General features: G+C 35.5%; 1 protein-coding gene across 4 annotated transcripts in view; it reads right to left on the bottom strand.

Annotated features, from left to right (window-relative positions):
- Positions 1 to 207: 207 nt before the first annotated feature.
- The window catches only part of CD55 (CD55 molecule, decay accelerating factor for complement (Cromer blood group)), a 37,492-nt gene continuing 19,510 nt past the window's right edge, over positions 208 to 18,189 (bottom strand). For 2 of the 4 annotated variants that reach the window (XM_011937736.1, XM_011937744.1), the window contains one exon: positions 208 to 1,160. In XM_011937736.1, the coding sequence (XP_011793126.1) occupies positions 1,037 to 1,160 (124 nt within the window). In that variant the 3' untranslated portion in view covers positions 208 to 1,036. Of the gene's footprint in view, positions 1,161 to 6,667; positions 6,761 to 10,539; positions 10,625 to 18,189 lie in introns of all 4 variants that reach the window. The other 2 variants (XR_001001340.1, XM_011937741.1) reach the window with 2 other exon arrangements.

The following is an 18,189-nucleotide window of genomic DNA, read 5'->3' as shown; positions in this document are numbered from 1 at the left end:
ATCAGGAGCAAGTAACATAGGCACTCTAACAGGAAAGGATATGACATACTTGAGAAAGTACAATATAATTTTAAAGTAACTGAAAATTATTCACACTAGGACAACCAAGAGACAGCATTCTGAACTGCCTGTAGGAGGCAGGTAGGGAATTTCTTATTCAGAAATAAAGTAGTCATGTTTAAGAATAAATTTCAAATACTACATGAGACCAAAAAATGGGATCACTCATTTATTTCTATTTAGGGAAAATAAATTTTTCTTCACATATCTTCAGCTTTTCTTGTTTTACATGTAAAATCAGTACGTTCACTGTCATAAATAAATATAAATAAATATTACAAAAGAATAAGATTTACAAATTTGACTATGGACATCTCACTTTAGAAATAATATATAATCTTTTCTTATGTGAATACTGTAGTATCTCTGGATACTTTTAAAGACATTAAGTCAAAGAAGACATCTTTCACAGGCTTTTTCCAAACTGTATTTGTGCAACAAAGGAACACTCAGTCTTTCATTCTATATTCCTCCCTTGTCACCATCAACACCCCTGGCTCACTAGCATGTTTTACCTTTAAAATATTTTGCCAACCTGAAGGAAAAATGAAAATACCTTACAGTCAAACATTACTTTATAATGTGGTTCATCTCTCTGTAGCAATTTTGCTTAAAAGAGACTGAATTGGGTTTTCATTTGCTTTTGATATCCAAATGTTTTTCATTTTTTATTTCTTTTGTAAGTAGAAATAACATTACAGATCTTGTGGAAAAAAAAAATCCCTTTTCTTCTCTTTTCCTCGTGTTCCCATTCTAAATATGAACAAATCTCTATGCTTTCTTACACTTTTAGGAAAGGAATCACTCTCAATTCTGCAAGTTGTTCTATTTTCAAGAGGTAGAGGTGGGCTGAGAATGTGATTCTGGGACTGCCTTTTTTCTCCTTTGTTGACATTCCTAACACACCTTAAAGACAATGAAAGCATCCTAAATGAAAAGCACAATTGCATTTATTGTATCCAATATGCAGATAAGTCTAAGAAACTAGAAACAGTCTGTATACTTGTGTGTATTTTCTTCTTAACTCTTCTTTGGCTAAGTCAGCCAGCCCATGGTTACTAGCGTCCCAAGCAAACCTGTCAACGTGAAACACGTGTACCCTGAAAATTTAAAAAAAAAAAAAAAAAAAAGTTAAAATCAAAATGATTTTATTTACTAGTGATAAACATTAATTTTTGGTTACTATGTGATAAATCGCCAAAAAGAATCAGTTAATTTGGGGTGCAAAACAAAAAAAATAATGGTAATAGAATATGGACAAGATTTTACAGGTGGGGTTTATCAGCTACAGCAACACCTAAAATATGACATGGAGTTTTTAGTTTCTTGAGATGAAGAGTGGCTAAGCTAGAATGAATTAGGGTACTCTCAGATTAAAAGTCAATGAATTCCTAAGTGTGGGAGATGTTAAAAAAAATAAAAATAAAAACCCCTGAATACTACTACATGTGGAAGAGAAGATTAAGAGATGAAGACACTCAGTTTTACAGATACATTTACACAAAGTTATTTTTGTGTGATAATTTTGTATAAAGATATGAGATGTCTTTTAAGATCTATAAACATGACCTATAAAAGGATATCTTAGCACATATTATAATTTTTCTTAAACATTGAAAACTCTAAAAGCCACCAAGCAAAAGGAGAAATACAAGGTAGGTCAACCATCTCATGATGCAAATTATCATAATGAAGGCATTCTCTTTAAGTCCTAATATATCATCCCTTTCCCCCCAAATATTTGTGGCATTATACATCTAATCATTACAATAAACTGACTTCAAAACATAGGATGAGATAATAAGCATACTGCTACCAAGTCCAGAACTGACAACATGTCACAGTAATGATTCAATGCGCTAGTCATTCATTCAACAAAGAAAAAAACAACTCTAACGCCAGTATTGACTCAAGCCTCTATTATCCTTTAAAAGTCATGAAGAACCCCCTAGCCAAGGGTATTAATGGATATTTTACAAGATACAGAAATGTGATGTTATTAAATCATATATACCTTTTATAATTTACCAGAAAGTCTTATTTCTGAGGGACCATCAGTCACACTTAAATGGTCAAACACAACATTGAGTACTTTGATGCTCTCATGTGCATTATAAGAGCTGAATAGCAGAGAAGAAAAAAACTATTGAATTGAATTATATAACTGTCATTTCCATCAAAAAACAAAGTCAGGCATCTGCTTACACTTCCATTCCTAAACTAATATTTATCATATAGACCTAACTCTTCTAAAAGAAATAAATCAATCCTGATAGGCAAACGTGAAGAATCATTAAATGAAATCACATTATCACTTGCACATTAACTATATCCTGTCTTGATTAAGATCAAATATTTAATTAAATCAGCATGAAATCAGGAGGCTAGCCAAACATATGTAAAGCTAGCTTTTACCCTCAACAGTTTATGCTTCCAAAATAAGGCAAGTGGAATATTTTTTATGTGCACATAAAAAAGACAAATTTTTCTTAGGAGTTTGCAAGAGTTTCCCTCTAATTCAGAAAATAAGCAATTAAGTTCACTGCAAACCCCCCAAATACAATTCAAAACAAATATACTAGTCTCCTTATCTGTGGTTTCAGTTACCCACAGTCAACTGCAATCTGAAAATAGGTGAGTACAACACAATAAGATATTCTGAAAGAGACAGAGAGAGAGACCCCATTCACATAACTTTTGCTACAATAAATTGTTCTAATTGATTATTAGTTAGTGTTAATCTCATACTGTGCCTCATTTATAAATTAAACTTTATCTCATAGGTATGTACATATGGGAAAAAAACACAGCACATATAGAGTTAGGCACTATCTGTGGTTTCAGGCATTCACTGGGGGGTCTTGAAACACCCTGCCCCCAACCAAGGATAAGCAGAAGTTACTGTATTCCTTCCTTCTATGTTCCTTAATAGGACATACAAGTATCACAGCCAATCACCTTACCAAAGTATGTAAAGAAACTGATGAAAGCCAAGAGACAGCACCTGGTAAACTTACCACATCCTGCTGTCCTGCCCCACCCAGTCTCCACTCCCACTGATTCAGAGAGCCTCAAAGCAGGAGCTTTGGTAAATTGATAATACTCTCTACATTGATACTTTATAACTTGATAAATTGATAACAGTATTTCAAAAGAAGAGTTGGAACAAATACAAGAAAGTACATAAGATTGGTGGTTTAATTTTTTTTCAGAGTAGCTTTGCTGATGCTTCCATACCAACTCACTTTAGATGACTTAGAACTAACTGTGAGTTTTTGTTAGGTTCTAAATCACATTCCTAAAACATTTCTGATATATCTGGAGAAAAAGTTATGTCTTACTATATTTGCTATCATGATAGCTAGAATATTTTGTTGATATTAAACAAATGCCTGTAAAAATTATTAATCACTCCCCTGGACCTAATGATCAAGTATTTTTCCAAAAGACTGACTCATTTAGTGAGTCAAAGAATATTTACATACTTTAACTTATAATAGGCTTAAGTAATATTGTTAATTTAAGTAGAAAAATTGTAGAGGGTAAAAAGGAGATAGGTCACATCATCCAAAGAATTAAAACAGACAATTTAAGCACAGCATTAAATTATAGTTCTCTTATTAATGGGAAAAATGGACAGGCATTAGGGCAGCTTAGAAATAACTCAAGTTTGTATGAATTCCACAAGTAGTTTTCTGAACAGTTAAAACTACAAAACAGAAGAGGGTCAATTTATATCATTCTTTGCTACAGGACACATCAGAGCCAATGGTGACATTTATACTTAACATTATGTATATTCAATGCAGATTAGATATTTCAAATAATACTGATGTGTGTGTGTTGTTGTTGTTTTAATATCTGAGTGCTTACTATGTGCCAAGCAATGTTCTAAGTACTTGACAGGTGGCAACTCATTTGATCCTTACTATAATCACATGAGGTAGGTACTATATTTCCCCCATTTTACAAATAAGTAAACTGAGGCATAGAGAGGTTAAATTGCTCACAGTCAAATAACTCCCAGATGGCAGATCCAGGATTCAAACTGAGCCGTCAGTCTCCAGAGTCTGCTCTCTTAACCACTGCGCTGTTTTGAGCTGGACTGGCATCTATTAATATAACTGAGAAAAAGCCCTAATCACAGGCAATTTCACAGTATGTTAGAGTTTGATTTTTCCTAGACTTCTTTGCTTCTGTGCAACACTTAGATACTACCATAAATTATTCTGAGTGGAAAAAAAAATCAGTGGATCGATAGATCACAAAATGAGACTTCAAGTCACTTTGCTTTGAAATGTGCCTTTGAATATATTGAGGAAAAACAGACATGAAGTCTGTTAATCCAAGATAGTAATTACAGACAAAAATGAATACGGAGACATGCCAAAATTTAAAGAAAGCTAAGAGAGTCATCTACTGATACAGTACCAAATTTTTACTGGAAATAAACTAGGAATAAATTTTAAAAAATCATCAGAATTTCTGCTCACCCTGATTTTCCATACTCCAATGACTAGAATTAGGGTACCAGTTAATATAGTACCAGCAAGAAATCCTTGAAGGGGAAAAGATATGGTAACACAGTTAATAGAAACATGAGCAAGTAAAATTACATTATAGTTTTACAATGACAAACATACTGGTTATGAAGTGAGTTAAAAAATAGGAGATATTAATTGCATTTTGTATATGACTTCCTTATGTCACACGTTTTTGACAAATGCATGTTTTATTTGTCCTGTTTTCTTTGAAAGAAAAAAGAAGAAATGTATTTAGAGTATCACAATGCTCAAATAAAATTTTTTGACAGGTTTGAGAGGCTTCTAAAGTGTTTCAACCCAATCATGCTCGATTTTAAATGTTTTGATCGTTGAGCATTCAAATATGGTAACAGAATTATGTTATTTTAGAGCTAGAATATCTTAGAGCTCACTTTCATTTTTTAGACGAGTAAACTGAGTCTCAGAAAGAAGGAACATTAACATAAGTGGTTAACGGGAAGGACATTTACCTAGTTTATAGTAGATATAACAGATATGTAGACATTTCTCCATCACAGGAAATATGCCTGTACTATTATCATCTGAGATTAGAGGGCAAACTATATTTACTTTGCCTACAGAATATGCTTTTTAGTGTTCAGCCTATTGTAGATTAAATTTCATTTCAAAAATTTATATTCACTTTTAAGATCCAAAGCACTATTTGGAGCTGAACAACAGCAAATAATTGGTCAAATAAGTTGGTCAATATCAAATCACTTTCATAGCTTACACAATCTGTCTTCTCAAATGTACCCATTTGCCCTTTTCTCTCACCATCCTTCTTCTCCCTTTCCTCACCAACACCCCCCTACCCCCACCACCATCAACCCTGTCCAGTGTCCTTGGACTCAACTCTGTTGGTCTGTACTACAAAGGAAATGACAGATGACACTAGAATAGTAACTGAATCTAACGTGGCTAATGAGTGTGTTTGGCTCCAAATCAGCAAAATAGAGACACTGTACAATTGCACTGCCATATGGAAATTGTGATTTAAAAAAACACCTATTTCTACCACAGGTAAGTTTTTACAGTATTTCACTTTACAAGCTTATTTAACTGATCCCCTAGGATTGTATCATTAACTTAGAAAGACTATCCATGAAATAAATCACAGCTTCTAAAAAATTTTGGGTTTCCCCCTTCCTGTCACCAGTTCCCACTAATTCCATCATTTTCAATATCTTATTTTTTATTTGAATGCTAAATCAAGATAGAAGATTCAGAGTGATCTAGAACATCCAGATGACAGAAGGAAAAGGCTATTCCCGGAACAATGATCAACACATATACATAGTTCTAGAAGAAAGTGTAGAGGCTGATAGTTTAACAGAAAACCAGGGCAAAACACAGAAATATGAAAAACAAAATTCTACGTATCTTCTTAGTAAATTAATAAGAGCATATGATCTCCCAAATTAGAAACAAAACTTTCAGGCTCAAAGGCAACTGTTTATGATCTCAAAATTCACTTGGTATCTACAGAAAACCAAAGGTGAATCAACATTAAGATTTATGCAACTTGGGATAAATGAAAGTATGAAATAATGAATGAAATAATAATTATGATTCCAATGTTCCTAAGATTAAACTGAAGAGCTCTTAGGTAGGAAAATAACATGATGTTAGAAAAAGGTTTTCTCCCCTACAAAAGGAGTATTTTAGTAAGGTTCTCCATCATGTAGAACTGTATCTCTGTAGTGTTGAAAACATTGCAAAGCAGTTTGCCACCTATTATCTCATTTGATCACCTCTCCTTATTAACACAGTGCATAGCAAACAGTAGAACAGTAGAAAGTGTTTAACAAATATGTATTAAATTGCACTTAATATCTTGTTTCCAGATAAGAAAACAGACCAAGAAAGAATAAATCAGTTTACTGCCAGAGAAAAACTTACTTCTAGCCCCAGATTCAGGCCCTAATTTTAACTGTTTGAAATATTTTCCATAAAATACCTGATATTCATCAAACAAAATTTACATTAGACAGATACTACATTAATATATAGGGTATCATCTTCACTGCCAAAAAACTCAAGTTAGAATTCCACCTACCTACCTACAAGAACTGCAGTTACCTAGAGGATGCACATCATCTTTTTTGAAGAAATGTGGGATGACCTAGACACTTCAAAAGGTCTAACTTGCAGAGCTAACAAAGTGGAAATGCAATCCATGTGCTATGAAAAAGCAAAGTTGTGGAAAGGTTTTGTTCTTGCTTATATCATACTTAACGTAACAGAATACAGGGTCTATGGACAAGTGAAGTCACCCTGGGAAGAGATTTTCATACATGATTTGAAAAACAGTATGCTTGAGTAATCTTAAATTTTCCATTTTGTAAATGCAGTTTCAATTCTGCTTCCTCAGAGAGACATCCACAGGACCCTTTAAATGTTTTGCCATCATCGCTGGATTTTCTGTACCTCTGTATTTCTTCAATTTTTTTAATAAGGGAAATTCACATACTTCCTTTTCCAGGCTAAACATATCACAGAAAGATTATATGATTATATTATCTGACTTAAACGTGAATAACAGACAGATAACTGATGTTACTTTATAATGGGACTTAAGTTTGTCATGTATAGGGGCATGTAATAAGACATAAAGACCCCTGTAACCACATCGTATTAATTTCAAATACCTACTTAAGCGTCAAGACTCTTGAAAGTACATTTAGATTTGGGCTAGTATGTAATATAAGCCATATTCAAGTTTAAAGGATAAATAAGTACACAATTGCTAGGGGATACAGAAAAAATATTTTCTATATTTCATTGAGTATTTCCTGACTTCTTATTTATTATTCTTTAAATTGATCTGTTAGTCCCCATGAAGGACTTATGAATGTCTCAGTATAGGACTTTGGCAACAGAGGGGAATAAAGCAATACTGTAGGGAATCAGGGCACCTTAACTGTCCAATTTGCATTGTATAGTCTCTTGGTCTGTCACTAGGATGAGCATCTTTCTACCTTTTAAAGTACCTGGGAAGATCATCTGAGCCTGAGAAACAGAGGTTGCAGTGAGCTGAGATTGCACCACTGCACGCCAGCCTGGGTGACAGAGTGAGACCCTGTCCCCCCTCAAAATAAATAAACAAACAAACAAACAAACCTGGTAATAGAGAAACTAGTCATCTGCCTCTATTTACTGCCTACTAGCTCTGTGAAGGGCAAGTTACAAATCTTGCAAAACCACAGTTCTCTTAGCTGAAAATGGGATATAAATGCTACACTATAAGATTGTTGTGAGAAGAATATAAAATAATACATTAAAAAATATCAGTACAGTACTTGCCACAGAGAAAACATGTAAATATTACCTGAATAAAAGACTGTTTTACTCTTTGGTGTGGCCAGAGGGAGTGACAAAATTATCAGAAATCCAGCTTAGGAATATAATAGTGATTGCATGCAGTGACTTCCTTAAGCTAGTATTTATTCAACTTTTAGGATTGTGCTTGGAGTTTTCATATCCACTAACCACATTAGGCTTCAAATACTTCACATAGGAATCACAATCTCTATCTCTTAAATGAGGAAATTGAGCCTCAGAGAGATTAAGTTAATCACTTGGGTTGAATAATTACTACGTGAAAAAAACGGGATTCAAACCAACGTCCGACTGGTTTGACTCCAGAGGTTAAGTTATTTCTTCTACATGATTTTGTCTTTTAAAAAAATAAAAACAAAACCAACAGAAAGCAAGCATTCTCAATGGGGGTGACACCTGATGAAAGTCAAAAAAAAAATTCCTTTTTTAAGTATAGAGTGCAGATATATATGTGATACATAAAATGATTTACAGTATATGTGTGTGGACGATGATCAAGAAAAAAATGTCTAAAAAGGTCTTTGGTGAGAAGAGAGCAAGAATTAACGCCCCTCCGACACACAAAAAAATTGGGAAACACTTATACAGAGCCAATGGAAGAACAGATTTAAAATTCACAACACACGCTTCATTTACAAGGCAAATTGGAAAGTTCTGTAACATTAGTCGGTCTTTCTTCCTTAGCAGAACAGGAAAAAAAAAATCAAATACTTCAAAATTCAAAGATCATCTGTATCATTTTACTTATATTGCAGTGTAATCGATGAAACAATTTTCTTGCAGTAGAGTTAATTTATCTTTAAAGAAGAGTAACCTCATTCACGGAATAAATTTAATGAATATAATTTTCAGGTTTATGTCCTACAAATATGAAATCACACACAAAAAAATGTTGCCATATATCCAGTTTAAGAAGGAAGGACTCCCTCTTTAATTTTTAACAGAAACTGGAATTCCAACTAACACTAAGGAAAGTTTTCTAGAAAATCAAAGGGTACAATACTTAAAGAATTTCAGGAAAAAAAAAAGGCATTTCAAACCTTCATTGAGTGCCATTGAGCAGGTGAGAAAAAACTCATGTGTTAAACTCATAACTTTTGGGATCATTAAATCATCAGACTTTCATTTGAAACACTTTTATTTCTATTTAAAACAAAGTGAATTCCAACAGTTGGAATCTTTCAAGATAAATCTTTTAGCTTAGAAGTTCATTCAAAATATAAAATAACCACAATAAATAATAATGGTAGTAATGATAATGTTTTTATTACTCTTTTCAGATCCAACACTGGATCATCCAGATTCATAAATAAGTTCTTAAAGACCGATAAAGAGATGGAAATAATCACACAATATAGTGGGAGACTTCAACACCCCACTGACAATGTTAGACACATAATCAAGGCAAAAAACTAACAAAGATATTCATGACCTAAACTTGACACTTGACCAAATGGACTTAACAGACATCTACAAAACATTACACTTAACAACAACAGGATATACATTCTTCTCATCTGCATATAGCACATACTCTAAGATTGACCACATGCTCAGCCATAAAGCAATTTTGAACAAATTAAAAAAACCAAAATCATACTAACCACACTCTTAGGCCACAGCATGATAAAAATATAAATCAATACAAAGAAGATCTCTTAAAACTATACAATTACATGGAAGTTAAACAACCTACTCCTGAATGACTTTTGGTATTCTGAAAATTAAGGCAGAAATCAAGAAATTCTTTGAAACTATTGAAAACAAAGATACAACATGCCAGAGTTTCTGGGACACAGCCAGAACAATGTTAAGAGGAAAGTTCATAGCATTAAACACCTACATCAAAATGTTAGAAAAATCTCAAATTAACAAAGTAACAGCACCTCTAGAGGATCTAGAAATAACAAGAGGAAACCAACCCAAAAGCTAGCAGAAGAAAAAAAAATAACCAAAATCAGAGCTGAACTGAATAAAACTGAGATGCAAAAATGAATACAAGAGATCAACAAAACCAAAAGCCGGTTTTCTGAAAGAATAAATAAGATTGATAGCTAGCTAGACTAATAAAGAGAGAGAAAATCCAAATAAACACCATCTCAAATGACAAAGGGGATATTACTGCCAATCCTACAGAAATACAAAACGCCCTCAGAGACTCTTTTGAACACCTCTATGTACACAAACTAGAATATGTAAAAGAAATCGTAAATTCTTGGAAAAATACAACCTCTTAAGATTGAACCAGGAAGAAATTAAATACCTGAACAGACCAATAACAAGTTCTTAAATTGAATCAGTAATTTTAAAAACCTACCAACCAGAAAGAGCCCTGTACCAGATGGATTCACAGCCAAATTCCACCAGACATACAAACAACAGCCAGTACCAATCATACTGAAACTATGCCAAAAATCAAGGAAGAGGGACTCCTCATTTTATAAGGCCAGCATCACTCCGATACCAAAATCTGGCAAAGAGACATGACAAAAAAGAAAACTTCAGGCCAACATCCCTGATGAAAGTAAATGCAAAAATTCTCAACAAAATACTAGCAAAAAGAATCCAGCAGCACATCAAATACCTAACGTACCACAATCAAGTAGGCTTTATTCCTGGGATGCAAGGTTGGCTCAACACGTGCAAATCAATATATGTGATTCATCACATAAACAGAACTACAAACAAAAAACCACGTGATCATCTCAATTGTTGCCAAAAACACTTTTGACAAAATTCAACATCCCTTCATGTTAAAAGTCATCAACAAACTAGGCATCAAAGGAACATACCACAAAGTAATAAGAGCCATCTATGAAAAACCCACAGCCAACGTCATACTGAATGAGCAAAAGCTGGAAGCATTCACCTTGAAAACCAGAACAAGACAAGGATGTCCATTATTATCATTCCTATTCAACACGGTACTGGAAATCCTAGCCATAGCAAACAGGCAAGGGAAAGAAAAGGCATCCATATAGGAAGATAGGAAGTAAACTCTCTCTCTTCACAGATGATATGATTCTAAACCTAGAATACCCCAGAGTCTCTAACTAAAAGCTTTTAGAACTGTTAAATAACATCAGTAAAGCTTCGGGGTACAAAAATCAGAAGCATTTCTATACACCAACAATGTCAAGCTGACAGCCAAATCAAGAATGCAAACCTATTCACAACAACTACAAAAGGATAAAATACCTATGAATACAGCTAACCAGGGAGGTGAATGATCTCTATAAGAAATAGAAAACAAAGAAGACAGAGACAACATAAACAAATGGAAAAATATTCCATGCTCATGCATAGGAAGAAACAATATTTTTAAAAGGGCCATACTGCTGGGCATGGAGGTTCATGCTTGTAATCCCAGCACTTTGCAAGGTTGAGGCAAGTGGATCACTTGAGGTCAGGAGTTTGAGACCAGCTTGGTCAACATAGTCAAACCTCATTTCTACTAAAAATATAAAAATTAGCTGGGTGTGGTGGTGTGCACCTGTAATCGTAGCTACTTGGGAGGCTGACGCAAGAGAATCGCTTGAACCCAGGAGACGGAGGTTGCAGTGAGCCAAGATCATGCCACTGCACTCCAGCCTGAGTGACAGAGTGAGACTCTGTCTCAAAAAAATTATAATAATAATAAAAAATTTTTAAAAAGGGCCACACTGCCCAAAGCAATTTATAGATCCAATGCTATTCCTGTCAAACTACCAACGATATCTTTCAGAGAACTAAAAAATATATATTTTAAAATTCATATGGAATTAAAAAAGAACCCAAATAGCCAAAGCAATCCTAAGTAAACAGAACAAAGCTGGAAGCATCACACTACCTGATTTCAAACTATATTATAAGGCTACAGTAACCAAAAGAGCATGGTACTGGTACAAAAATAGACACATAGACCAAAGGAAGAGGTTAGAAAACCCAGATATAAAGCCATACCCCTACAACCATCTGATCTTTGACAAAGTTGACAATAACAAGCAATGGGGAATGGATTCCCTATTCAATAAATGCTATAACTGGCTGGCCACGTGCAGAAGATTGAAAATGGACCCCTACCTTTCACCATATACAAAAATCAACTCAATATGGATTAAAGACTTAAACCTAAAATGTAAAAGTATAAAAACTCTAGGAGAAAACCTAGGAAATACCATTCTGATATAGGTGTTAGTAAATATTTCATGATGAGGTCTCCAAAAGTAATTGCAACAAAAACAAAAATTGACAAGTGGGACATAATTAAACTAAAGTGCTTCTGCATGGCAAAAAAAAAAAAAAAAAAAAAAATACATCCACAGAGAAAACAGAAAACCTACAGAAAAGGAGAAAACATTTGCAAACTATGCATCTAACAAAGTTCTAATATTCAAAATCTCTAAGGAACTTAAACAGATAAACAAAAATCAAACCAACCCATTAAAAAATGGGCAAAGGACATAAACAGACACTTCTCAAAAGAAGACATATGTAAGGCCAACAAGTGTATGAAAAAAATGCTCAACATCACTAATCATTAGAGAAATGCAATCAAAACTACAATGAGATACCATCTCATAGCAGACAGAATGCCTATTATTAAAAAGTGAAAAAATAACAAATGTTGGTAAGGTTGTGGAAAAAAGAGAACACGTACACATTGCTGGTGGGAATGTAAATTAGTTTCAGCCTCTGTGGAAAGCAGTTTGGAGATTTCTGTGGAAAGCAGTTTGGAGATTTCTCAAAGAACTCAGAACTACCATGTGACCTAGCAATCTCATTATTGGGTATATACCCAAATCAACATAAATCATTCTACCATAAAGACACATTCATGCGTATGTTCATCAGCACTTTTCACAATAACATAGAATCAACCTAGATGCAAATCAGTGACGGACTGGATAAAGAAAATGTGGTATATATACACCATGGAATATTACACAACCATCGAAAGGAATGAAATCATGTCCTTTGCAGTAATGTGGATGCAGCTGGAAACCATTATCCTAAGTGAATTAATGCAGGAACAGAAAACCAAATACTACATCTTCTCACCTATAAGTGGGAACTAAACACTGAGTACACATGGATGCAAAGAAGGGAACAATGGCCACCGGGGCTTATTTGAGAATGGAAGGTGGGAGGAGGGTGAGAATCACCAAACTACCTGTTGGGCACTAAGCTCACTACCTGGGTGATGAAATTATAATTACACTCAACCCCAATGACACGCAATTTACCCATGTAACAAACCTTCACCTGTACCTCCCAAACCTAAAATAAAAGGTGGAAGAAAAAAATGTGTTTACCCATTTTCCCTTTGGTATCCACGAACACTACATGTTGATTGTTTTCCTAAGACAATGTCAGGGGGAGTGGCTTCAAGATGTCTGACTAGATGCCTCTGGTCCTCTCCTCTTCCATGGAGAGAAACCTAAATAGTGATTACATAATCACATTTCGAAGAGATCATCAAAGACAGAACACTAGAATTTAACAAACAAGTGACAGGATGCACCAAAGCAAGGAAGGAGACAGAAGCAAGGCAGCCTGTTTGGCTGAGATTGCCTGGGAGCCTGGAGAGACTCCCTAATGCAGGAAAAGAGTACATGAGAGAACCCCACCAGTCCACATTCCCTCTGAAAACTCCCACAATGGGTAAAATGGGTAAAATGGGACTCCCTACAGGAGTCCCTTGATTCTCATAGGCCCTAGATATAACACAGGAAGCTGCCTGGAGACAGTGTGATGGCATTACTCCAGAGAGTAAGTTCACACTGAGTACTACAAACCCCTGAGTCCTAAGCAGCCACAGCACAACACTATTTTGAGAGCCCAGTCCCTCCCAGACTGCATCTTGCTTTGGGGCCACTGTTGCCTGAGCCAAAGTAGGAGCCACTGGCAGCAACCTGGCACCCCCAAGAGAGGAGCAGCAGGCATTTTTTGGTTCCTTGAGGACAAATTCCAATGCATGAAGCTATGGCTGCTGCTGGCTGCTTTGGGCTGAGGCATGAGCAAACTGCATGTGCCCCAGCCACCTCTCTGTGGCTGCTCCCAACTGAAAACAATTCTGCTCTCCCAAGTAGCTGGTCCACAGCACAGCCACACTGTCCTCACCTAAGCATTCCACCAGTGGCTGAGGAATACTCTACCCCGTCCTACCACAGCCAGCACTCCCATGCACCACAGGGAGGCCTGAGGACAAGTCCCCCTGGCCCAGCCTCACTCTCTCAGTACCCAAGCCTGCCATCTAGGTGCCTAGATGCTCAGCCAGTACACCACCATTGGTAGCTGAGCACTCATCCTGGGGTCTGAAGTCAGGCCCACTCAACCTGCCACTAACATCACAGCTGGCAAGCCACCTGCAGACCTGGAAACTGACCTGCCTAATCACCGCAGCCACAGCCAACACCGGCACAGACTGCTTGTGTCCCACAGGGTTGTCCCACCACTACTACTGCCATCACTCATGCCCCCACTTGCTGCCAAGTAGCCTGAGAACCAGGTCACCTATCATTTTTGGCACCCAAGTGAGCCACCTGGAAACCCACCTAGAGACCCACCAATACCTGGCCTGATTGGGCTTGCTAACACTGGTGCCAGCAATATCATCCTGGGCCCAAGGACAGGCAAACTCAGCCCACCACTGCCAACACTTGGGTCTGAAGACTGGCCCACATGGCATCCTATTCCCTAGCAAATCTCCACTAGTAACTGCATCCTAAGGCACTGAGGAAATGACAGATACCACTGATGCTATTTACAGCTGAAGGTCATACAGAAACTACACTACTGCATGCACCCAGAATCAAAGCCAAAGTGCCCCACCTAACAGACACCATAAATACATCTTCAGGAAAAGTCCTCCCCTACAAAAGCAAATTCAAAAAAATTAGAAGCCACAAATATCACATCAGATGCACATATATCAACTTCAGGAGGCAGAAAACGTGAAAAACCAAGAAAATATGATACCACCAAAGGAACACAATAATTCTCCAGCAACACATTCCAATCAAAAGTAAATTTACAAAATTCTGGGAAAAGAATTCAAAGTTGTGATATTAAAAAAGCTCAGGGAGGTGAGACACAAATTTTAAAATTTGTTTTAAAAAAATACAAAGAAATCAGAAAAACAATTCAGGATATTAATGAGATGTTTATCAAAAAATATACATATAAAAGAACCAAACAACTTCCGGAAATAAAGAACTGACTGATGAAATACATAATATACTTCATGAAATATTAAATACATAATATACTTGAAAGAATCAATAATAGGCTAGATCAAGCAGAAGAAAGAATCTCAGAACTTGAAGACAGGTCTTTTGAAATAACACAGTCAGATAAGAATAAGGAAAAAATAATTTAAAAATGTGCAAAGTTTACATGACATATGGGACACCCTAAAGTGCCCAACTATTCCAATTTTAGGAGTCTCAGAAGGTGAAGAGAAAATGAAAGGATTAGAAAATCTATTACTAAAACGACAGAGGAAAATTTCTCAAGTCTAACAAGAAATTTAGACATCCTGACACAGGAGGCTCAGAGATCAACAAGTAGATACAATTTAAAAAGGTCTTCTCTGGCCCAGCACAGTGGCTCATGCCTGTAATCCCAGCACTTTGGAGGCTGAGGCAGGCGGATCACCTGAGGTCAGGAGTTCGAGACCAGACTGGCAAACATGGTGAAACCCTGTCTCTATTAAAAATACAAAAATTAGCCGGGCATGGTAACACACACCTCTAATCCCAGCTACTACTCGGGTGGCTGAGGTGGGAGAATCGCTTGAACTTGGGAGGCAGAGGTTGCAGTGAGCTGAGATTGCACCACTGTACTCCAGGCTGAGTGACAGAATGAGACTCTGTCTCAAAAGAAAAAAAAAGCAAGAAAGAAAAAAAAGGTTTTCTCCATGGCAAATTATAGTCAAACTGTCAAAAGTCAAAGACAAAGAGTTCTAAAAACAGCAAGGGAAAAGCATCTAGTCACCTATAAAGGAACCCCATCAGACTAACAATGGATTTCTCAGCAGAAACCTTACAGGCCAGGAGAGAACGGGATGATATACTCAAAGGGCTGAAAGAAAAAGACTACCAGCCAAGGATTAGGAAAGTTATCCTTCATAAATAAAGGAGCAACAATGTCTTTCCCAGACAAAAGAAAGCTGATGGAATCCATCACCATGAGATGGCTTACAAGAAATGCTTAAGGGAGTGCTATACCCAGAAGAGAAAGAAAGATATCTACAATCATGAAAACACACAGAAATTTTAAAAACCCCTGTAGAACAAAAACACAAAGAAAAGACTAAAATGTTACGAAAGAAAAACTCTATATTACAATAATAAGAGAGAACAAAAAGAACAAAACAACCACAAATCAATTAATAAGATGATGGGAATAATCCCTCACATATCAATAACCCTGAATGTAAACAGATTAAACTTTCCTCTTAAAAAATGTATACTGGTTGAATGGATGCAAAACACAACCCAACTACGTTTCTTTCAAGAAATTCATCTCATCTGTGAAAACACATTGTGACTGAAAGTAAAGAGATGGAAAAAGATACTCCATGCTAACACAAACCAAAAACAAACAGGAGTAGCTGTACTTACATCAGATAAAACAGACTTTAGGAAAAAAAACAGTAAAAACAGACAAAGAAGGTCATTACATAATTGACAAAGAGATCAATTCAACAAGAGGATATAACAGTTCTAAACATGTATGCACCCAATCCTGGAGCACCCAAACATACAAAGCAAATATCGTCTGATCTAAAGGGATAGACTCCAATAAAATAATTGTGAAGAACTTCAACATCCCACCATCAGCATTAGCTCATCTGGACAAATAATTAACAAAGAAACATTGAATTTAAATTGCACATTAGACCAAATGGACCTAACAGACACTAACAGAAGAGTTCACCCAATAGCCACAGAATTTTCTCAATGGCACAGGAAACAATCTCCAGAATAGAACATATGTTAGGATACCAAACAAGTCTCAATAAATTTGAAAAAGTCAAAATCGTATCAAGTATCTTCTCAAACCATAATGGAATTAAACTAGAAAATAACAACAGGAACTTTGGAAACCACACAAATAAATGGAAATTAAACAGGCTTCTGAATGACCATTAGGTCAAGGGAGAAAGTAAGGATGAAATAAAAAAAATTTCTTGAAAAAATAGTAATGGAAACAGTGTAGCAAAACCTCAGACACAGCAAAAGGAGTGCTAACAGGGACGTTTACAGTAACAAATGATTACATCAAAAAAGTAGAAAGATTTCAGATAAACAATCTAACAATGCATCTTAAGGAACTAAAGAAGGAAGAACAAACCAACCTCAAAATTAGCAGAAGGAAAGAAATAAGAAAAATCAGAGCAGAGCTAAACAAAATAGAGACTAAAAAACAATACAGTGAAAACTTGTTTTTTTGAGAAGATAAACAACACTGATAAACTACTTGCTGGACTAACCAAGAAAAAAAAGAGAGAAGCCCCAAATAAAATCAGAAATGAAAAAAGAGACATTACAACTGATACCACAGAAATACAAAATATCAGAGACTATTATAAATAAGTATACATCGACAAACTGGGAAACCTAGAGGAAATGTTAAAATGACTATACCACCCAAAGCAATCTAAAGATTTAATACAACCTATCAAGATACCAATGCCATTTTTCACAGAAATAGAAAAAAAAAAAGTCCTAAAATGATTGTGGAACCAAAAAAGAGTCCAAAGAGCTAACAAAACCTGAGCAAAAACAAAGCTGGCAGCATCACACTACCTGACTTCAAAATATAAGGTTATAGTAACCAAAAACAGCATGGTATTGGTATAAAAACAGGCACACAGAATAATGGAACAGAACAGAGAACCCAGAAATAAATCCACATATTTATAGCTAACTGATTTTTTACAAAGGTGCCAAGAACATACATTGGGAAAAGGATACCTTCTTCAATAAATAGTGCTGGGAAAATTGGATATCCAAATGCAGAAGAATGAAAGTGGACCTCTGCTTTTTACCATGTTCAAAAATCAAATCAAAATGTATTAAAAACTTAAACATAAGATCCACAACTATAAAATTACTAGAAGAAAACATCAGGAAGACTCTAAAGGACATTAGGCAAAGGTTTAATGGCTAAGACCTCAAAAGCATAGACAATAAAAACAAAAACAGATAAATAGGACTATATTAAACTAAAAAGCTTGTGTACAGCAAAGGAAACA

The sequence above is a fragment of the Colobus angolensis genome, unplaced genomic scaffold (genome assembly GCF_000951035.1).
Source record: "Colobus angolensis palliatus isolate OR3802 unplaced genomic scaffold, Cang.pa_1.0 Scaffold100, whole genome shotgun sequence".
Taxonomy (NCBI): domain Eukaryota; kingdom Metazoa; phylum Chordata; class Mammalia; order Primates; family Cercopithecidae; genus Colobus; species Colobus angolensis.
Note: the sequence above shows the minus strand (reverse complement) of the source record. Positions and strands in the feature narration are given on the sequence as shown.